Here is a 23,289-nt window from a genome sequence, read left to right as displayed (position 1 = left end):
AACTTCATGATAAACATTTTATATTGTCAAGTTTCCTTATTAAAATAATGGCAAAATATTATAAATAATAAAACAATAATTTAACTTTATCATTTATAGGACACGTATCGTTAGTGGAAAAGAAAATATTTTGTTAACGGGGCTATACCTAGTGGCTACTGTATTCATCTCTGGATCAAAAAAAGAATTCAATTAATTCAGTAAGGTCAACAAACCAAAACAATAAATAAATAACAAACTCCCTGTAATTACTTTATTTATTTTATATAATGTTATAGTATCATACAACTAACAAATGAATTACATTCATCAAAATATTATCACTACAATGTAGACCATTGAATTAAAATAGTAATATTACAGGAATTCGACATCCTATTTTCAAGTTACATATTTGGTATTGCTACGATTTTTACTATATTAGTAAAAAGATTTTTATAATGCTTCACTACAATAATTATTATGATCTCATTTTATCAATATTAAATGCTATTTAATTTATAGTGTATCTAACACTTTAAAACATTATAAAACGGTAAATATTTGTGCAAATTAATTTCCAAAAGCCACATTTAATCTTCTTTATGAAGTTAGTAGTAGAATAGTTAATAACATATTTGTAATAATTCAATTTAACAAGCCAGTACACTTGAATCAATACAGCAGTTTTCTTTTAATAAATTGAATACAGTTAAACAATAATCGATTTTCTTTTCATTTTTAAAATATTATTCCACCTTTTATTCTATACAACTGTTTGACTAAGAGTAAGGTGGTCTTTACGTGTTTAAATTATTCGATTATAGTTAGGCATTCAATTTCTAATTATTACAATGACAATTTATTTAATGAAATTAACATTTATAAACATTATAAAACAGTTAATGTTGCAAAATAATGTCATGAAGCCACATTTTATCTTCCTGAATTTCTTCTGTCCCTTAATGAACTAAATATATACATTACATTTAAACTGTTAACAAGATATCGAAAAATTATTAAAAAACCTTCTATTCAGAATATAGTTCATCTGGGAGCAATATGAGAATGTTCTTCAATCAAATTCAACATGGTAAAACAACTTCTGCTCTATACAATTATCATAGTGACTAAGAAGAGGTGGCCATTAATTAGTTCTATTATGAAATAGAATATTCAGTTTGTACTGAAGTTAAATTATTCAGTGTTACTGAATAATTTAAAACATTATAAAGCAATGTTGCAAAATAAACGCCCGAAGCCACATTTCAATCATCCTATTCAATGACAATACATACATAATATACAGACATGTAGAGTATAGTAAAACAAAACATTCAAAAAATACATTTAAAAAAAACACTGCCATTTAATAAAAACAAATTATCGATCATGCGGTACACCAAGATCGATATGAGAATTTTCTTCTATCAAATTCAATATGGTCAAACAGTAATCCTTCTGTTCCATACAACTGTCATCATCTTCGACCAAAGAGAGGTGGTCTTCGATGACTTTCTTCAGATCAAATTCCAGTTCGTGACATTGTTCAACTATTGTAGGGTTCGCGGTTTCTAGTAGGCTTTGTAGTACAGCTAACACGTGTTCTGATGCTCTGTTTTGACCCGCTTTGATTTCTTCGGCTATTATTTTCAATAGGCCTTGGTCGATGAAGAATTCTAAAATGAAAAACGTTATTTATATTATTAATATTTCTAAAATATTACTCCACGCTTATGAAAAAGAAAACTCTAAGCGCACTGATTTTTTAATCTGTACCCTTGTCTTTTGAACGATTTTAAAGAGGCGCGGGTTCAAATTCCGTTGCGCTCAAATTTTTATAAGAATTCTCTTTTCAATTTTTTTTTTAAAAAGTTAAGAAAGTTATTTATATCAATTAGCAGCATCACACTGTATCCCATATTTAATAATAATAATAATATTTATTTTTCAGACATATATTCACACTTTGTTAGTAATACAAAACCTTAAAAACCTAATGTTAGTAAATAATAAAATAATAAAAGTACACAAATCAATGCCTATGAGACACGACATCCTTAGCCAACATGTAGGCGTACCCAGTGGCGCAGAAATTTCGAGTCCCAGCGGTCCGCCAGTGCAGACAGAATGCTGTTCGAGCTAGTTCGTAACCTCTGGAGCATAGATACGATCCTTTTACGAACAATAGCGTAAAAGTCATCGACACGCCTCTCAGCAAACATTTCGGAGGCACTACAGTAACGCGGTAATCCGAACAGCACTCTGAATGCATTGTTATACTGGACTCTCAGTGCGCCGTACGCACGCCGCGTATACCTAACCCAAAAATTGCAGATGTAGAAGGATTGACAATAAGCCTTGAATAATGTTACCGTTACACGATCAGTACACCGTGCAAAGTTCATTCGTTTAAGGTAGACAGAGAGAACTAAGTGTTAAGACTTTCCACATTTCACAATTTTCGAGACATTGCTTGTGCACGCCGCAAAGTTTTATCTAACAGAGTGAGGAAAAGGAAATAATTTTAGATATAACTATTACGTCGGGGGGATCGAACCCACAAGCAATGCATTTATAGTTAGATATTGTTATCATTGCGCCACAGAGGCCTCCATTGATTTTTTATATATATTTTTAATTGGGTAAGTGTGGGTTTATTTCTGTTATATAAATATGAAGCATGTTTAAATAAATGTTAAGAATTAGGTAATGCAATTAATTATAAAATACAAAATATTAATAAACATGTTCATTACCATTCATGTATTTTTTAAAGATATTGTTTATAGCTCCATGCTTTAAGCAGTGAGAACATAGTGTCGCTCTGTGCTTCTTTTTATTCCATTTATTTATTCCATACATTGTATATTGGCTGGCAGAACTAACGCCATTCTTTTGTTTTACAATATATTAAAACTTACTACTATTGCATTTACAATTTTATAATAATACATATATCTTTAATATATAATATTGAGGTCAGTTGTGGCAAAAAATATATTCTAATACATTGTTTATATACCTTTAACTTCCTCATGGTTCTGGAACAAGTTGTAAATCAGAAAAGCGGCTCTCGACTTGGATGATACATTATTAGACAGCAAAGCCTTTATTAGCAGTTCCAATCCCTCTTGTTCCACAAATCTTAGGATTGCGGGATGATAGCTACGGACTATGCCTGTAATAAAAAAAACAATAATAATATATGTATATTTTTAGTGAATTTACACATTTTTCAATTTTTTTTACTATACCCTATATGCTGCACATGGCAGGGTAGGCATAGGGGACCTAGTGGTGAGACAGTCCTACTTCCATTAAAACAATTCAGTTTTCATTTTCCGTCGAATTCTCGAGGCATTGCATGTTAAGTGGTGGAACTCAACGCTCGCTTTGCCTCATTTCCAGAGCGAGAATATGAAAATATTAATATCCTTTCCCCGAGTGCAAATGTTACTTAAAAAAATCATGTTTTAATAAAAAGATGACATTATTTTTTTTAAATGAATTTGAAAAAAAGCTTTTTCTAGCTTCACAGCCTCAAATATTAATCCAATTAGTAACAAAACAAAACTTACCCGATATAGCAAACACATATTTGCTGAACAGCGTACCACTCTTGTTGTTCTTATACTCAGCGTTTGCCAAATAAATTACCAGATTCAATATGCCAGACTCCACAGCCTTGGCCTGGCATGGCGGGTTGTTCTGGCATACACTACCAAGGATAACTAACACCCGAGACTTAACTTCTTCGTGCTCACAAGCCAAGCAGATCGGAAATATGGAGAATCCACCCAGTTGTTTGAAATCTGTAATGAAATTTTAATGGAATGGATAGATGTAGTAATAGACATGATATATTTTTTTGTCTTCACGGTAGTACGGAGCAGAGAACCTAGTGTGAGCGATTGTGAACTAGTCAAGGGACTCATCAGCGCACTCATTGAGGAATGAAAATAATTAGTTTTTTGTGTAGAGTGAGGATTGAATCCACAACTACCACAGTTAAATTTAGAATAGTCCCCAGAATAGTCTAGTGCCTACCCAAAAAATTTACTTACAATAAAATTAACCCCGAAATATAAAAAAAACAATATTTACACGAATATGTCTGTATCAAAGCTAAAGTCCAGGCTACCCTCAGAAAATATCTTTAGATATGTTAAAGGTTACACACCGTCCCACTACGCGACGAGGTCATCAAATGTTTGCCAACTCACCATTAGCAGCATCAATATCATCAACAAACTCCGATATGACGTTCATCATGGATTTCAACTCATCTGGAATGTGGCCACCGCGTTTAATCTCACTTATCATGTTCTCGTTTGTAAGGGTTATTATCGCGTTTTGCAACATTTCTGCTACGTCCACTGTCATTGATTGCAAAGCTTCTTCTAGGAATCTTCGCCTCTATAAAATAAAAGTAAGTTTTTTTTAATATAGAAAGACTAATTGGGGAGCAGTGGGCTAGAATACAATTATGATAATAGAACGCAATGGTTGTAGGTTCGTCTCCCACTTGGCGAACTATTATAGATAGAATCTACCCAACTATTTGGTGGTGATGGTAAGTGGTGAGGGTGTGCGAATTTATCTTTGGCAGTTGTGCATATCCATTTATTAATATAATACGCAGAAGGTACTACTGGTACAAATTGAGAAAATCTTTTACTGGTGCATAGTCCACTAATGAAGGAAGTTTAAAACTCTATAATATTACATTACTTGTTTCAATCGAACAACACATTAAATGTTTCTTGTTTTATATTTGGTCTTAATTTCTGGCAAAAAGTGGAGAAATAAAAATGTGATAAAGAATAAAGAATGTTAATTAAATAAAATCATACCTCCTCATCTAAAGGCCGCATGAAAGATGGTTCTGGAGCATCTTCATTCTTAGTAGCCTCCATAGCAAAACGCAGTAGCCCCTGTAGATAAAAATAACTAGTGAATCACATAATAATACAAAAAAAGAGAAATGGAGTGTCTTAACACTAGGTTCTCTCCTACCCTGCTGTGCGTGTAACTAAATACCAATATAAAAAGTAATGTAATGTTCTCCTAGTAGTTGTTTTAAAATAGTAGTTATTTTGTAAATATAAGTTAAAAGTAATCATATAATAAGTTAAAGAAGTTATCATCATTGAAATTTTAATTGCATCATACATACATGTTTAGTTTAGACCATGATTATATTGAAAAAATATAAATGACAAAAACTACTGTTAGTTCATTTAAAACTAAGTTAAAAGCACTCATCAAAAATTGTGAAATAGATATGAAGTCCAACCAATTTAGACTCTGGAATTAGCAAAGTATTAGTCTACTCTAGAGTTAAGCATTTCAATGTTTTGAAAAAACTAACTCATGTGCGCAATAAGGGTGTGTCGTTAGTAACACATACAAATACAACATACATAAGCTATTACTTCACTCAATTAATGAAAACTTCACACCAAATAAGGAAAAAACATTAACCTGTAGATTTCTCGGCTGGCGAGGCTGTGCCAGCACTATGTCATAGTCTTCTTTAACTCCTTCCATGTTATTATGCTCGTTGTCCGACATCTTGCACTTCTCTTCAAAACTGAGGACTTGCACACTAAATCAATATCGAAGTTTTATAAACACAATATCAAGTTCCAAACATTAATGCGAATTGTCCAATGTAATTTTACTTTCAATAAAAAATGAATGAAACAAACGCGGATATATTACGAATATGTATATTTTCGGCAGACACTGTAATATTTCTATAATATTCTAGATTTTTTTGTGAATCAAATGCACCGAGTTCCAAACACGAGTCTGCGCTAAGGATGACGGATGGTAGCAGACAAAATATCGATATTTTAACATCGATGTTGCGATAATGAAAACATCGTAACATTGATGTTAGTGGGAACACATTATCGAAATTGGGTCGCATACACGTTACAATACGAGTGTTCACGTGTGACACATGTGACATTGGCTACCAAATTATCGTATTCTATAGTTGGTATTGTCAAATCGTACAGAAAGATAAAAATGTGACTTGGCTAAGCCCGCTTGTTTTAATTATAAATGTCTTATGACATTATAATTGTTTTATTTATTGATAACTATGAATGAAGGCTGGTCCTAGCGCAGGGGCACAAAAATTGCTGCACAATCGACTGGTAGTGGGTTCAATCCCCACTCGAGGAAATGAAATATTAATTTAAATATATAGCGGAAGCGGGATGGATGAAGCGTGAATCTGTGGGGAAAAGAAAGGAATAAAAAACATGTTAGCTATCAACATCGATGTTACAGCTTCGACATCGATGTCAACATCGATGTTTTTCTAACGTCGGGCTTCCCTAGTGCGCAGTATGACTTTGACAAATTTATAAAGCATGACATTGACATTTTGATGAAACGTTTCGTTCCTGCAAGTAAAGAAATTCTGGCACGCTCGGAGCGCCATAATTAAAGAACAACAACAACAAGTAAAGAAATTAAAATATTAATAAATATTTATTCCCTCGAATCGAATAGACCCTACATCTGTTGCGTTTTCAGTTACACGCTTGTGCCACTGCGGCCTCTTATTACTATATCGACGGATAAATTTAAAATATTAATTATATGAATGTTTTTTAAAACTATACTATACTAGTTGTACCTATTCCTAGCGGGGTAGTCAGAGAGAACGGAGCGCCAAACACCACGGTCTCTACATACCTCTTTCGCCTCGTCCACTGTCATCAACCTCTTCGTACATGTCCTGCTGGGAGTCCTCATGCGTTTTAATATATTATTACAAAAACATGTTTTTATAATGATATAACTTTATCCACAACAAAATTGTGTACAATGATAATAATAAACGACATAATATCACTGTATGTTTTCAACAATGTTCTTATCTTAATGTTTTCAATATTTGTAAGTCTGTATAAGATAATTTATAAATACGTATATCTTATCAAGGACACACGGGAAGTGGGTTCAATTTCTAATAAGCTTCCATCAAAATAAGCAGCTTAGTCACAAATTTTATCTAATTTAAAATAAATGGATAGGCCGATAGAAGATTGAATGTCGTTTTAACATTAATTAATAAGATATTTTTATTTTATAAAACGTACCTAAATACAAATTTGAACCCGTGACTGTAGGAAGCCGTCCAGCCGCTCTTTTCAATGAAGGCTTACGTTTGAACGATTGTTACAACATTGTCTGTTCTCCGTATGTATAATCATCATCATCGGCCTGCCTACATCCTCAGCTGGAGAAACTATACACCCATAGTACAATAAAATACAAATAAACGAAGAAATCAAAACCAGAATGGAACAGTCGGAGGGCGAGTACTCTTACGACTGCTCTTATTTTTAAAGAGTTAAGTATGTGACAATACACACACTGCGATATTTCAAAATGTGTCAATTTTATATCCAACCAATCAAAATTATTTCCATGCATCATAACCCGTTATTTTAGATTCACGCTGTACCCCGCCGCGTTTGACTATGTTTCTGTTTATATTTTCGTTCAATACATCCCAATTGCGCAGTTTAACGCCGTCACTATGACATAGGCATTATTTGCTACAATTTGAACAATAACAATATCTAAATCCCACATCGGAGCGCAGATCTCGGCTATCTATCTCGAGATAAGTGATAAGTTATCAGGGCACTCAGTCAGACAGTCAATATGTTTTCATTGTGACACCGTGAATAACGTTCGGTTCAATTATTCTAGAAGTGCTTCTTGTATAGAAGTTTTTGAATTTGTATATTGGAAAGGACATTGGTGAGCATTTATTATTTATTCAGTTTAAAATATTCCTTTTAGATAACTTCAAATCTATAGATTTAATAAACAGATCGTTTAAGCACTATCATATCGTATCGTATGTTGGGCTTGATAAGTTTGTACTAATTCTTGTTTCCTCGGTATACATACTGAGAAAAGAAACTAAAAAACGACTGAAAAAGCTTCGTCCAGCAGGCTATGCTTTTACATCGATTCTAAGCTGTGTCTATTAAAGCAATAAAAATAATAAATAAACATAGTTTCCTAGAAATTAATCAGTCAGTCTGTCTATTTAAAGCAAATTTTCATGAGTATTTTACTCAGTATTTAATTTTATGGTTAAATCTAATATTATAGTTACTAATCAAAACAAATTTCTCAAATACATTATTAGTAGGTATATGATATTGAAATGAGAATTGGACTGATTAACTCATGAATTACTATTAAAAAACCTTTGGTTAAGTTCTAGTGGCACTCGCACACTGCAAAATTTCGATTCATCATTGCACACGATATTAAACAAGGGCGAATCGGACTAGCGCACAAAGGGTTCCGTATCATTTTCTATAAAAGCGCAAAAAAAAATCATCCGTTATATGGCAGCCTCCTCAAATATTTGTTTTATTCTGTTTTATATCTGGTTTCCAGCAAAAAGATATGCATATCTATTAAAGTATGTTACCCTGACATTTGTGAGATAAAGTATTATAAAGGAAAACATTTTCTTTTTAAGTAATATCTGTAAGCTAGTAACTTTTTTTTTTTCGATACAGGTTCGTTCATTTAATTTTTTTCATTTCGCTGTATCTCGGAAGTACCGCTACTTGGCAGAGGTAGTGTTAAGACACTCCACTCCTTACTTTTCGCCGAATTCTGGACTTATTGTATATTCAGTGGCGGAACTCCACGCTCGCTCTGCCTCGTACAAATATAAAATACTAGCGGCCCGCTCGCGGTTTCACCCGCGTGAACTATGTTATTATTAATTTCTGTCTCCATGACTACGTCCTATGACGTCTATGCAAAATTTGAGACTCCTAGCATTTGTAGTAACGAAGTTTCATACAAACTTTCAACCCCAAAAACAACCCCTTAGAAATCGAATATTGCAAATTCCCGTCTTAGCGAGCACCTACGTCCTATAAGTAACTCCTATGCAAAATTTGAGATTCCTAGCACATGTAATTTCTGAGATTTCGTGATGAGTGAGTGACCTTTCGATTTTATATATATAGATTACTTAATAATTTTTTTGAGTGAAATATTATTAAAATAAAAACATTGATTAAAAGATTATGCTAGTCAACTTATAAACTTCGAGTGATTGATTATAAATAATGAATTATCATTAACTAGCGGACGCCCGCAGCTTCGCTTACGTATTTAGGGGTGAATTCTAATAAACCACGAAACATGTGTTCAATGAAATATTTTTAAGAGTCTAAATTTCAAATTTTATAAAAATCGGTGGCGATTTAAGAATTTTTCCATACAAACTTTCAACCCCTTATTTACACCCTTATGGAAAGAATTCTAGAAAACCATGAAACACGTGTTCAATTAAATACTTTTAAGAGTCTGAATTTCAAATTTTATAAGAATCGGTGCCGATTTAAATTTTTTTCCATACTAACTTTTAACCCCTATTTCGCCCCTTTAGGGTTAAAATTTTCCAAAATCCCTTCTTAGTGGATGTCCAGATTACGAAAGTAAACATCTGTCCAAATTTCACGTTTCTACCATGAGCGGTTACGGCTGTGCGTGCGTCTTACCTCAGTCAGTGAGGACAAGTCCTTTTATATATATAGATTACACGTGGACTAAATGTCCAAGATATTTATTTTTAACGAATAAGCTTTTTAAGTGAAAGAAATATATTTCATATTTTTTTTCCAGCTTCATGCTGTATCCCGCATGTAGGCAGAGGGAGCCTAGTGTTAAGGCACTCCGCTTCCCACTTTCCGTTGATTCCATTTTGAAGCCCTAGCCTGTTGACTGGCAGAAGTCAACGCCACGCTTTACTTCGACACTAGAGCGAAGAAATTAAAATATTATTTCATATATTTCATTTCCTCAAATGGAAAACGAACCCACAACCTGTCGCATACGTAATCTCAGTAATTAATAGGTATAGCGAGCGGGCGAAGCCTCGAGCAGGTAGCTAGTACTAAAATATAATTACACACGAACTTCACCTCTGCACTATACACTACGTAACGGTTATCTGAGAATAAATCACATATTACATACGAATCCATACGATCTATGAAACAGTATAGACAATTTATTATACCTTGTAATAGTTGTTAGACATCGTTATAGAGGAGGAGGGCTGGGAAGGTAGTTAAATATTTTAAGGCGGTCGTGGCGCAATGGGTCAGGTAGACGCGACTCTTGTGGGTTTTGTTCCCATTTTTGGGAATGTTTAATTTTCTATTCCCGCTGGTAACCCTGGTGTACACGCGCTGGTAACAAAGGATGGTGTTGTCTTCTGCCTAACACGTAATGTTGGGGACGCAACGGTGCCTGAGGGACGGAGTATCTTAACACTAGCTTCAGTCTGCTTATAATGCTATATGCAAGATATAGGTACCTACTTATCGCGTGAAGCTAAAAATATCTTTATAATCTGTAGATAAATCCAATAGAATATTTTATACACGTATCTCTTCTGTTCACACATAAAAGACGACATGGTTGAATATAAAATATAAAAGAAAAAAAAAATATTCCAAGCCCAACAAAAACAGCAAAACTAACGCCAAGACATAATTAATATTCCTAACATTCATAATCTTTCAGGAAGAAGAGACGAAACGGAACGAGGCGGCTCATACAAAAACATTAATTATGTAAAAATATAAAAGTTTATATTCATAATTTTCAGAAATGCCGCCTCGTCAAGACATCGTTGTGAGAGTGGAACGGGTCCAGGTGCAGGCTTCTCCACCACCTCCCCCACCCCCTGGGAGGCTCCAGCGACCCCCTCACGATCACCCCTCGACATATATAGATAGGAACCAAAGGAATACTACCCAGAGAACCACACAAGCTAATAGCTAGAAAAATGAATATTACTTACGTATAGTAAACACTTGCAAGCACGCGTGGCTTCGTCCGCTTATTGTCGCCAATTTATTGTTATATTATAAAAAATTTTGTCATAAATTGTGGCTTATGTGTCATTCTTATGTATAAGCTATATTACTTAAAAATTTTGCGTAAAAGTGGAACAAATATCCATCCTCACAAGCTTTCACATTTATCATAATAGTAGGATTTGTTTAATCGTTTGTACAATGTATATATTCTTATATTTAAGGTAAATAATTAAACTGTGTGTATTTAACATATAACCTACTTAAAAGTCAGCTAAATTACTTTTAATTATCTTTTTTCCATCAAATGAAAAAGATCTAAGAGCATAGGAATAGGGGGAGCGGGTGGTCCGGGGCCAGCCCAGAATAGTCTTGTGCCTTTACAGGAACGTATCTGCTCAAAGCTAAAGTCCAGGCTAACCCCCTGAAAAATACCTCTAGACACCCACAAAAATATCACATTATTTTATGCCCACTTGTCTGTGTTTTGTCTATTTTTAGCTTAAATATATATATTTATGTTAAGATTAATCTTTCGAATTATTTTAAGATAATATTGAGTAATAAATATGTTAAAAATATTATAATAATTTAATCAGTAAGATTTATAGATAATAAGTTATATTATTTTACCTGTCGTGTATGAAATTTTGCATACTATATAATGTTATTGTGTTCTATTTTAAATAAATTACTTTAAAATAAAAGCAGTTTTTTAGATGAATCTAACATCTACAATCTACAGCGTGAACGCTGTATCTGCAAATAGCAGGGTATGAGAGGGAACCTAATGTTAAGACACTGTTTCCCTATTTCTCCCGAATTCTGGATGCGTTGTATGGTTAGTGGTGGAGCTCAACGCCTTGCTTTGCCTCCTCACCAGAGGTAAAACAATGATAAAATTAAATATTTAATTTCTCCGAGAGGGAATCGAACCTACAACCGTTGCGTTTACAGGCGTTGGCTTTAATTATTTATTCTTAATACATAAATTTAATTATATCGACACATTTATTAATTGACAAGCATGTAGAAAGTAGTCTACATACGATGAAAGTAGATCTCTTTGAAAACTGATGCATATTATACCTACATCTTGTGAGAATGTTATTTGACGCCGCGGTACAGTAACTAACGTGTTTAACCAGCGCTGCATGTATGGCATGGTTAATTAGTTCTTTATCTCTCTCTCTCTCTCTCTCTCTCTCTCGTAAAAGAGAAAGACGTAATTGTATATTTTTCCTAAACTCAAATATGTGGAAAAACTAATTACTAACAATGATCGCATATCTTGCAATTTTTCAAAAATGCATGAAATTAATTGGCAAATTGGTTAAACTTTACTTATTAAATGGCATCTCAGGATTTATCTTGGACTTTGGGCCATAAACAATCATGAAAAGCAATAAAAAAATAGCACTACTAACCAGACAATTGTGTAATTTTTTCAACATCACAATACCTACTTATATAGAAAAGAAATATTATAGTCGAAAGAAAATTTTTGAACAAACTCTGCAAAACTGAAACGTTCCTCTAAAAGTCCATCGTAAAATGTGGCATAAATTCGTCCAAAGCACGAGTGTACTTAAGGAGCTCCTTTAGAAAAATAGAATTTAAGTGAAAAATTCGGAGTAGCGGTTTGTCGTAGTACAGAACCAACTTCCAGCTTCCAGCCCTACTGAAGTATTTGAACAAGTTACATATTTGAAAATTCCACAAATACTCGACTCTTTATTTTATACTCTCAACTTTTGACAGTAAAGTTTAAGTAGGGAAGAATTTTTTGTTGTGAACGGAATGGTATGCGGCGGAAGGAGTGAGTAATTTCTCTTTTTCTTATTTAATATCACTGTCATTGTGTGGACATGGGCGTAACAATAGGGGTCAGTGCTCGACCCAAAATGGTCTAGTGTCCACTCTAGAATTTTTATTAACAAAGAATTAAGCATGAAAAATGACAAAAAATACTTTTAAGCAAAAAGATAATTTCGAAACTAAAGTGGGGGGCACAGAAAATATCTCTAGATATCCCCATGATGTGTGTTTTTTTTATTTCCTTGTCTGGCAGATGAAGTTCAGCATTTAGTACCACAAGGAAAGTGGGATACGTAACTACGTAGTGTCTTAAAAGTATGTAATCGCACTCTATTTGCCAAGTAAATATAACCTTTTCGACTGAGGACATGTTGCCTGTGGGACATAGAACCCACAGGTAACATGTCCTCATTGATACCCCCACTGCACAACGACGGACGGTACCAAGTTCACGACATTTTCCAATAACGAACTGAATACTTGAATATTTATGAAAATAAATTTAAAAAAATGCAAAAGAATCAGCGAGACGGAAACACTTGAATCATTTATCATCTAGTTATCTATTCTTATAGGTACCTATACTATATTCAATGACGTACCAACTTAAGAAGGCTTCCAAGAAAATAGTGTATTTTATATACCTACGTAATATCAAATATCGATTGTAGGTTTTCTTTTTCATTTTCCTATTAACTAATACTAGCTTTTACATGCAGCTATACTCGCCTTATCAAATAAAATTAGTATATTCGTATGTAATATAGCCCATAACCATTTTGTCCACCTGTTTTTTCTTTCTTCATATTGCTTTATTTTACCTTCACATTATATTCTACACATTGCAGTGAGCAGAGAGAACCTGGGAACCCAGTGTTAACTGTTAAGACACTCCCGTTCCCACTTTCCGCCGAACTCTGAAGGCATTGCGTTTAGAATTACGGAAGCCAACGCCGCTCTTTACCTCGTTACCAGAGCAAATAATTAAATACACCTTTCCCTTGAGTGAGAATCAAACACACAACTACCACTGGCATCAAGATATAAGTTCACACGTTAAACGGTGGCAGGTGACGATGCCCTCATGTAATTGATTGCCAACAAATAAACAAACAGAAGTGCTTCCGCCGACCTCCGAGCGTCGCGGAGCGGCAACGTCGCGCATCGATCGCCCTGGCTCCGTGAACCGCCCAGGGTTCACGAAGCCTTCCTTTTTCCTATACCATTTGGAACTAAACTACGTATAAAACAAGGTTTTGTGTTTTTATATGGGGGAACTTGTTAAAATCAGCTTCATGGAAATGAAAGTCGAGGAAATATTTAATGAGGCCTGTCGGGACGCAGGGTCACAAAGTGTGACTGTAAACGCGACTGGTTGTGGGTTCGATCCCCACTCGAGGAAATGAAATATTAATTTACATTTCCATTTCGTCGCTCTGGTGTCTAGGCAGAGTGCGGCGTTGAGTTCTGCCACTCAGCACGCACTGCCAGAATTCGGCGGAAATTGAGTAACGAAGTATCTTAACACTATGTTCCCTCTGCCTACCCTGCAATATGCGGGATAAAGCATGAAGCTGCATACCTGCATGCAAACTACACCTAGTTTATAAGTTGTACTTGCCGTTGACCTACAATCCTGAAATTGATACGGAAGCCAAGAAAAGCAATTGGCGAATCCGACTCGCACTTAACCGGCTTTATATTGTATATAACATATCGTATATACCCTGGTTCATAAGTTAGTTCTGGATATCCATGTATACTTGTTTCCCAAGATATAATATAAACGCGTCCATCGTAAAACATAATAAAACAATTATTTACCTATATTTACAATTACCATTCAACAACATAATAAATATTCAATTAAAACTCAACAGTTTATTTCATAGGATATTAGATTTCCACTCAAATACGTCGCTGTATCCTAAGTTGTGCATGACCGGGCATAATCGCCGGCTCTTCACTAGGAATAGATATTAGAAATGAATATAGTTATATAAAAGTGTTATTTCTTAAACGTTTTAATGGTAAGTACTATGAGAGTAAGTGTTGAAAAATATTTGATATTAATTTCTAAATGAATCATGAATTGTATTTTTTTGTACGTCGTTTTAGATTTTTAATGTTGAGTTTGTTTTTAGCTGCACGCTGTTTCCCGCAAATAGAAGAGTAGGCAGATGGATCCTGGGATCCATCTGTCTTGAGAGCGGCTTATAAATACGGGCCTTTAATAAAACTATTAGAATCATTTCTAATTTGATGTCGGTAAAGAGAGGAACATGGGCCGTGGAGGTGGGTGTTAATACACATTTAAAGGGGCATGCTATCCAAGAAGGCTTAATCAACTTGGATCTCAAGTCCTGGGCACTGCTCTGAACCTACAACACCTGTCAATTTGTGGAATATTTAGTAGTCTCTCATAATTTTATATTGAGACCTGAAGATGACAAATTAGACGAAACAGAACAAAGGACCGAACAGAATTATTAATCACTATATTCTTTCTGCCTTCTCGATGCGGAAAAGACATAAATAATAATATAAACTTTATTGGCTTCATACTGAGCGACGCCTCACTAATGAATATTACATTTATAATTACTATAATGGCCTAGGCCGTTCTGGATGAGCACAATGATTTATAGCTGTTGACATCGCTAATAGCCTGTGTAGGTTGTAAATTATGTAATTGTGTGAGCATGTTTTTGACTAGATTTTGTCTGCGGCTTCGCCCGCTTGGTTATTAAAACACCGTAATGTAAAATTGCTTATAACTTTCCTCGATTAATAGACTGCCCACCACAGAAATAATTTCTCAACAGTGCCAGTTGTTCCCGAGATTAATGCTTTTTAAGCAAACAAACTCGTTAATCCGTCTTCTACGTCATACAATGTCCCTATAATTGCACAAATTGAAAATTAACCTATAAAAATGTATATAAATATTTTACAACACAAATATTTTGCAATATATTTGATTAGTGCTTATCGATCCATCCTACGCCATTACATCTTTCAATTATATATTCATGTATATTCTATCTATATCTACATTTAGCTTTACGTATCGCTCGCACTCAGCGAGGTAAGTAGAGGGAAACTAATTTTAAAACATTCCATTCCACAATTAATGACACTGCGTATGCGTATCGGAACTCACGGAACGCTTTATCATGTTACCAGAGTGGGAATCGAATCCACAACCGTCGAACGAAAGCCAGGCACAGTACAGCTATACCACGACGACCTCGACTTTAACATTTGTTGATAAAATGTTGTATTTATTTCATTTTATTTCATAATGTAAAATAAATTAAATGTTGTAGATAGAAGAATCGCTATAAAAGTTACAATGGAAATCATTTCTCTATGCAATTATATATCTACCTACCTACCTCTATACCTACCTACTTAGCGACCGTTGATTGATAGCAACGAACTGCTACAATGTTGCAGGAAATTACTAGCATAATTTTAGCTGTCTGCGCTCGTTGCAACGTAAAGGTTTAGTTTAAAATAACAATTGTTTCAAACATAAATCATTTTCAGTTCTTCCGTCGTGGCGCAGCGGCACAAGAGTGTGACTGTAACGCGACGGTTGTGGGTTCGATCCCCACTCGAGGAAGTGAAATATCTCCAGAATTCGGCAGAAAGTGGGGAAGTGGAGTGGGAAAGTGGAGTGTCCCAACACTATGTTCCCTCTGCCTACCTTGCTGTGCGGAATACAGCGTGAAGCTGATTTAATTTAATTTTTAATTTTATGATAAAAAAGAACTAAGTAAATAAGCTTTCTTTTTTTCCAAAAGGAAAATAACATTAATTCTTTACAAATGAAGCCGGTAGCTAGAAGCAAGACGTCTTGTCGTATCTCTGGCACACTTCATAATCCCGGGCTTACGTAGACGTGGAGCGGCCGCAATCCAACCTTAATTACATTTCTATACTAACGTTATTGATCGAATAATCTCTAGATACATAAAAATCCAATTAAACGGGTGTTTTTATTCCTTATGTGCCTTTCTAGTTTGTACTGAAGTAGTAAGAGTACTTATTTTTACGGGATTCTGTTCTAGAAAGAACCAGAATACTAGTTTTCCGATAATGCTTAGTCTCAAAGCCCGGCGTTGAGTTACGTTACTCAATTCGCAATGCTTTCAGAATTCGGGGGAAAGTAAGCAGCGGAGTGTCGGTAGCGGACCCTGCTACCTGCGGCATTAAGCTGAAAAAAAAGTATATAATATCTTTTAAAGGTTGAAATACAAACTAACACAATACGTTCTATGCTTTTATCTAATGGAAAATCTTTTTTGTATTCAATTCTTTACAAATTACGAGCACTGCAGTGTAGTATTTCTTTTTAAAAATTCACGATTAAAATTTATCGCAGGTACCTACTACCTACCTACCTAACGTGCTTAGAAAAGGCTTTCTTCTTTTCCCGGTGCTAAAGATATGTATAGACTAACATTCATTTATTTTAAGATATCATTAAATTATAATATAATAAGTGATGACTTAAATGTACTTAAATAAAATTTACGTGATTTAAATAAACATGACATTTTTATATTTTCTAAAATTTAAAATCCAACTCTAAAAGATCCAAAATCAAACAGCCAAAAGAAAAAAAAAATACAACCAAAAAATATAAAAGATATATAAAACAAAAAAAATAGTTTCCAAGTAAATTCTTTGATTATTCCATTCAACAACAAAATAAAACTTTCACAGGAAAGTATAAAAATCGTGTACGCTGTTTATTTTTCTGTTCGCCATTGTAACGTTGTACGAGTTGCGAGTTGCGACGTCGAGTTGGCATTCGGTCGGTGCGGCGTTGCCACACCGTGCGCTTTGCCGCCTCACCGCAGCGGCGAGCGGACTGCCAATATGGTGTGGGGAATCTTTTGCCCTTTTCGTATTTTATATTTTATTTTATATTTATAAGGTTATTTTTGGAGGATATTATTTTAAAATTATGCAATATTATTATGATAAATAAGTTTTAATTTTGTTTGTAAATTAAAGTTTCTATTTTTATGCTTTTAACTGATTTTATATAAGTAAGAAGAAACTATAATGCTTAAGCCTACTTAAATATATTGGTCGTAGTAACGCATTCTTTATTAATTTATTAAAAACATCGAAACATCTACATAGGTAACATATAGAAAATGAAATATATCGATTAAGAGATTACCAGTGCGTATTACATTGCAGTTGTGCTTGTTCTATACTTACTAATCTTTATAAGAGATTTTATTAATTATTTCATTTAGATACACTTTAGTCTATACTGAATCCCAAACTCGTATATCACAATTGCCGAACCAAGCCAGACGTGAATAACATCTATATTACAGATCGTCATTCGAGTATTGAAATTTGAAACACACAATCATAAACGTTACATACGCCCTAGGTGAGTCACGACGCCGGCAATATATAGTGTGCATAATATATAATATGGGTAAATAACACTTCTTTTAGCTTCAAGTTGTATTCCGCAAGTAGCAGGGTAGCCAGAAACGTAGTGTTAAGATACTCGGTTTTCCACTAGTTATCAGAGCGAAGAAATGAGAATAATTCACTTCACTGAGTGAGGAGAATCGAACTCACAACTGTCACTATAGCAGTCAACCTCAGACCCTGAGATGATAATGATAATGGTACATAAAAACCAGTAAATCTCAACCAAAAAAACTCCATAATCAAACTGAAATAACAAAAACAACATTAAACGTAGCTGCCATAAAACTATAATTTATAATATTTCCGAAACGAACAGCCAAAACAATAAGGATGTAATGGTTCACTTCCCTAACGACATTTTGATGATGCTTTCCCAAATCTGTACACGATTCGAATAAAATATTCTTAAACCGATTTTGGTGTAATCGATTATTTTATTTAGATATTTTTATATAAATAATAAAATTTTGATATAGAAATGCCTCAGGTATTGTTATATAAAAAAATACCAGGCGCGTTTTTATTGTCTTTGTCAAAATCCAATAAAATTTTAATTTGCAGTTAGTTGCTATAAAAGTTATCGAACTTTGTGAATGCATTCATAATTTTAGTATTATCTGTAAATATATTACAATTTTATATAAATTTGTGCTTTAGTAATTTTCAGACCTTACAACTATCTTTATGTACAATATTGCGCAATTAACGGCCAAACTTTTTTTGAAGATTTTATTGCCATTATAATTAATAATCTATTTTTGTTTCATCGTCACCCATACCCTTATTTTATCATATATAGCACTAAGCTGTCCAAAATATTATATATTTCATTCTTTTGAATTGGAATCGCATCTACAACCTGTCACGTTAACGCGCTCCTGCGCCATGACTGGTCTCACGTTTTACGTTTTATAATAACAGTTATATAAAAAAATATAAGTATTTTAATTAAGGCATCAACTTGGGTATTGATCTACATATATTTCATTATTATTCACAAGTCCAACACAACATTAATTAATAACTATGACTAAGTATACCAGTAAGTTTGAAACTCCCTACAAACTACAAAGTTTCAAAGGCAGATACACAATATATTTACATATTACTATTAAATGTTATAATAAGCTGTGAAAGTTAATATTATTACTCGTGGGTCCTGAGGTAATGGCAGAAGTGCATATGGAATATATTTTGTGAGATTTTTTTTGTATATATATGAAAATATTTATATCTATATTAATGTTATAAAGTTGAAATTAAAAGCTGCAAGCTGCAAGGTTGAGCACGTTAGTCTCGGTAACTTCTGATAGACGCTCTATTCCATGTGCGTATATGGATAAGATGCTGTATTGATGATAACGTATTGCATAGTTGACGAGCACTTGGACGGTTTCTAACAGGCGCAGGTTCAAATCCCGTTACAGTATTTTTTTTATACTTAAAAAGAAAACTAATTACTACTATTTAGTAATTAAACAACATTCCTAACATTATCCACACAGTAAGAATTATAAATTAAAAATAGAGATCCAGTCGTGGCAGGTTATGGGTTCGATTCCCAGTCGATCAAATGATACATTTAATATATTAATTTCATTACTCTTGTGTCGAAGCAAAGCACTGCGTTGAATCCACCTCTCAATACAGAACGCCTTTAGAATAAGGCAAAAGAGTGGAGTGTCTTAACACAGGGCCCCCTCGGCCTACCCTGCTACTTGAGGAATTAAAAAAAAGAAAAAAAAAGAATTATAAATACAGTTGTTGGCAGTTCACACAAATCTTCCATAGTTTTAAAACGCTTGACAAGCCATAGTAACGAACAAAGTTGCTTTTTACTATTTGGCAACAAGCTGTTGGCAAGTAGAATAGCTTGAAGTCAACTCTAAAGGCCATCTTGGTCACGGAATGGCTTGGAGTTGGAACAAAATCAACTCAGCGGAAACGGAATCCTTGAGATACGTTTGGTTTTAATTCTCTGCTGGTTATTTTAATTCTTATTGATTGTTCTTTTTAATAAAAGTTTAATAAATATACACATATCCATTATCTTAGTCCTTTTTTAGGGATTTCATTCAGATATATCTTTTTTCAGTTTCCCGCTGTCTCACCATATAGCATGATAGTCAGAGGAAACCGAACAATAAGACACTCCGTTTTTCTCATCTGAATTCGAGGCTGCACTAATTCTTATCTAAGAAATGGAAACAATAAATTCCCCGGACTGTAAATCGAACCCACAACCATGACGATGAAAGTCAGACGCTGTCCTAATACACCATGATGGCCTCATAAGTGGATGGATATATAAATAATTATAAGTACCACTTGCAAGAAAATAGTAAATACTTATATTTAAATTAGTTGAGTTCCACCTCTCGACATGTATTAAAAAGGATAACGAAGTTGAATTACATAGCATAAGCTAATAAATATACAGGATGGAATTGTCAGCACCACTTTAAATGAAACCACAGTTTTGACTACTCTATAAAAGCCTAATATAATTAAGAAAAAAAATAATTCCCAAAAATGAAAAAGTTATTTTTTCAAACAAAATAAATAATAAAATTATAGTTTTAAAATAAAATGCCATTTGTAAAGTATAACATAGGCACGCACACACTTACCTGTCAAAGCGGCAACGTCGCACACGTATGTGTGCGTCACACGAAATACAGGTATGGATAAAAATCGTGAAATGAAAAAAAAATTCTACGTCAAAACTGTTGAGGTACCTTGATAATTTTTTTAGCTCTGGGTTTGAAATATTTTACCCTATATGCAGTTTCAGTAAAAGAAGCGCTGCCTCTTCCACCTGTATATTATGCAATCGATAATACGTTTATCTATAGGCGCCTAATTTCTTTAATGTAAGTAATCAAGAAACAGACAGGCTAACGACGATAGCTTATTCTGTTTTGCATGTAGGACAGGGAAATCTGAGTCAAGACTTCCAGAATTTTCCAGAGTTCAGCAAAGTGGAGAACGGAGTGAGTAAGCACTAAGTTTCCTATGTCTATCTTGCGAAAAAAAATGTAACTAACGCATACAAAAGAGAACACATTAAATGCAAACAAAATCGCCGACTCGTGGAAATACGAGTGTGTACTTGTTTACTGTTTATAATAAAAAAGACATACCTAAACGAGTACTTGCAAAAAATATGCCCGTGAGCCAAACACTGTAACCTAAGAAAGACCTCCCGAAGCTGACGTAATGAGGAAATGCGATACTTCCTGCCGCCCACCATCTCAATTGTTTAAACAAATACCTACTACGAAAATAACTCGGCAAAAATATATTGAACTATATTTTTTAACTGACTTTTATTAGCAATCTTTAAAAAAATATATGAAAAATACACAATATGCTTTTATTAGGTGTGTTTTATACAATAAATTGAGGCTGAGGTGGCGCAGAAGACAAGTGTGTGATTGTAAACGCGACGGTCGTGGGTTCGATTACCGCTAAGGTCAATAAAATAGCCAATATTTTCATTTCGCCCTGGTGATTAAGGAAAAAAGGCCACAATAACTAAATTATTTTATTTTCGTAGATAATATGTAGGTACATATATGTACTTCATGTCGTGCTGTAGAATATTAAAGTTTTAGATGCTGATGATCACTGTCATAGCACTCTTAGAGGCGGATTTGAGAATTTCATACGATTATTGCCAAATTTCAACTTCCTAAGTTCAGTAGTTTTGTTTCTGCTTTGTCTGACAATTACACAGCAACGGTTTTTTAAAATTCCACTCTTTATCGGAACCGGGCAATTTAGTTTAAAGACACTCCGTTCCCATTAAGACACTTCTGTTACTCATTCTCCTCCGAATTCTAGAGGTATTGCGTGTACCTCGTGCGTTGTTACCTTAGCAAGAAAATGAAAATATGAAATATTTTATTTCTACCAATGGGAATCGAATCCACAACTGTCGTGTTCATAGTCACAGTTTCAAACAATGTTTTACATAGGTTTAGATATAACCGTTTCCTTGACCTGATTACACAAATTGCAGCAGGTAGATGATTCCCCACGCATCACCCAATTTTCGAGACATTGTATATTGGTTAGAGGGACACAACGCAGCAATTGATTTTATCACCAGTAAGAAATAAAATTAATTCATTCCTGCGAGTGAACCCACAACCTCCACGACGTAAATAAAGGTAATAAAGTGAGAGAATATAACAAAAACTTATAGAAACCAGGTACATTCAGCTCTTAGCAACAGTAGAAAAAATAACCAGGTTATATAAACAAAAGAATAAAGTTCACTGTAGCAGAAACCATTTATACTGACAATTTAAATATGAAAAAAAAAAAAACAACATAAATCTTTGACTATTTTAAAACGCATTTCTGTTAAGTCTGACTTGTCTCCAACTAGACCCAGAGACCTAGAAACTGAAATGGAATAGTTTTTTTATTATAAAAGTGTCACGCTGTATCCCGCACACAGCGGGATAGGCAAAGGGAATAATGTTAATATACTCTCCATTTTCCTCCGACCAAAGATAAAAAATTAAAACATTAAATATTTCATTTTCCAGAATGGTAACCTGTAGTGTTTAGTCACCAGTTCCCAGGTTCCCTCTGCGTACCCTGCTATATGCCGGTCCAGCCGACCTGCTATTTGCCAAAAGAATGAAAATATATCATTTATATAAGTAAAATATGTTTGTTTGCAACAGAATATCTAGCCATATCGTTATATAACTAAAAAAGTTACTCGCTCGAGCTAAGTTTCATACATAGGCAAGCCTTATTTTGTTAAACAATCACAATACATTGTCAGGAGGTACTACACAGCCGCGGGTTCTAAACGAACGCTATTCATGCAGGTATATACGGTTCATGCCTCCATTTGGGGTGGGAGCACAGAAATATATGGTGGAGTCTCTGAAATTTGGATTCTTTATGCGAAATAAGTTGATGGTTCATATATGTATATAATTTTAATAATATTTTTTGATTATATGTAGGTATTTTAAGGAACTCTAAGCGAGACGGTGGTGGATTCGGTTTCCACTAGGGGGATCAAATATTTAATATTTTCATTTCCTTTTTCTCTCTCTCTCTCTCTGATAACGAGGCATAACGCGGCGTTGAGTTC

General features: G+C 34.1%; 1 protein-coding gene across 1 annotated transcript; it reads right to left on the bottom strand.

Moving 5' to 3' along the window:
* Positions 1-239: 239 nt before the first annotated feature.
* Positions 240-5,830, bottom strand: LOC146540748 (hsp70-binding protein 1-like). The gene is made up of 6 exons (XM_085204562.1): positions 5,467-5,830; positions 4,836-4,916; positions 4,206-4,398; positions 3,561-3,794; positions 3,005-3,160; positions 240-1,658 (listed from the first exon to the last, which is right to left on the bottom strand). The coding sequence occupies exons 1-6, from the start codon at positions 5,554-5,556 to the stop codon at positions 1,363-1,365; spliced, it is 1,050 nt and encodes a 349-aa protein (XP_085060688.1). The 5' UTR covers positions 5,557-5,830; the 3' UTR covers positions 240-1,362.
* Positions 5,831-23,289: the final 17,459 nt, after the last annotated feature.

Source organism: Heliconius melpomene, chromosome 2 (genome assembly GCF_056956725.1).
Source record: "Heliconius melpomene rosina isolate 202511_hmr_F chromosome 2, ASM5695672v1, whole genome shotgun sequence".
Classification (NCBI taxonomy): Eukaryota; Metazoa; Arthropoda; class Insecta; order Lepidoptera; family Nymphalidae; genus Heliconius; species Heliconius melpomene.
This window is presented reverse-complemented; position numbering and strand designations above follow the sequence as displayed.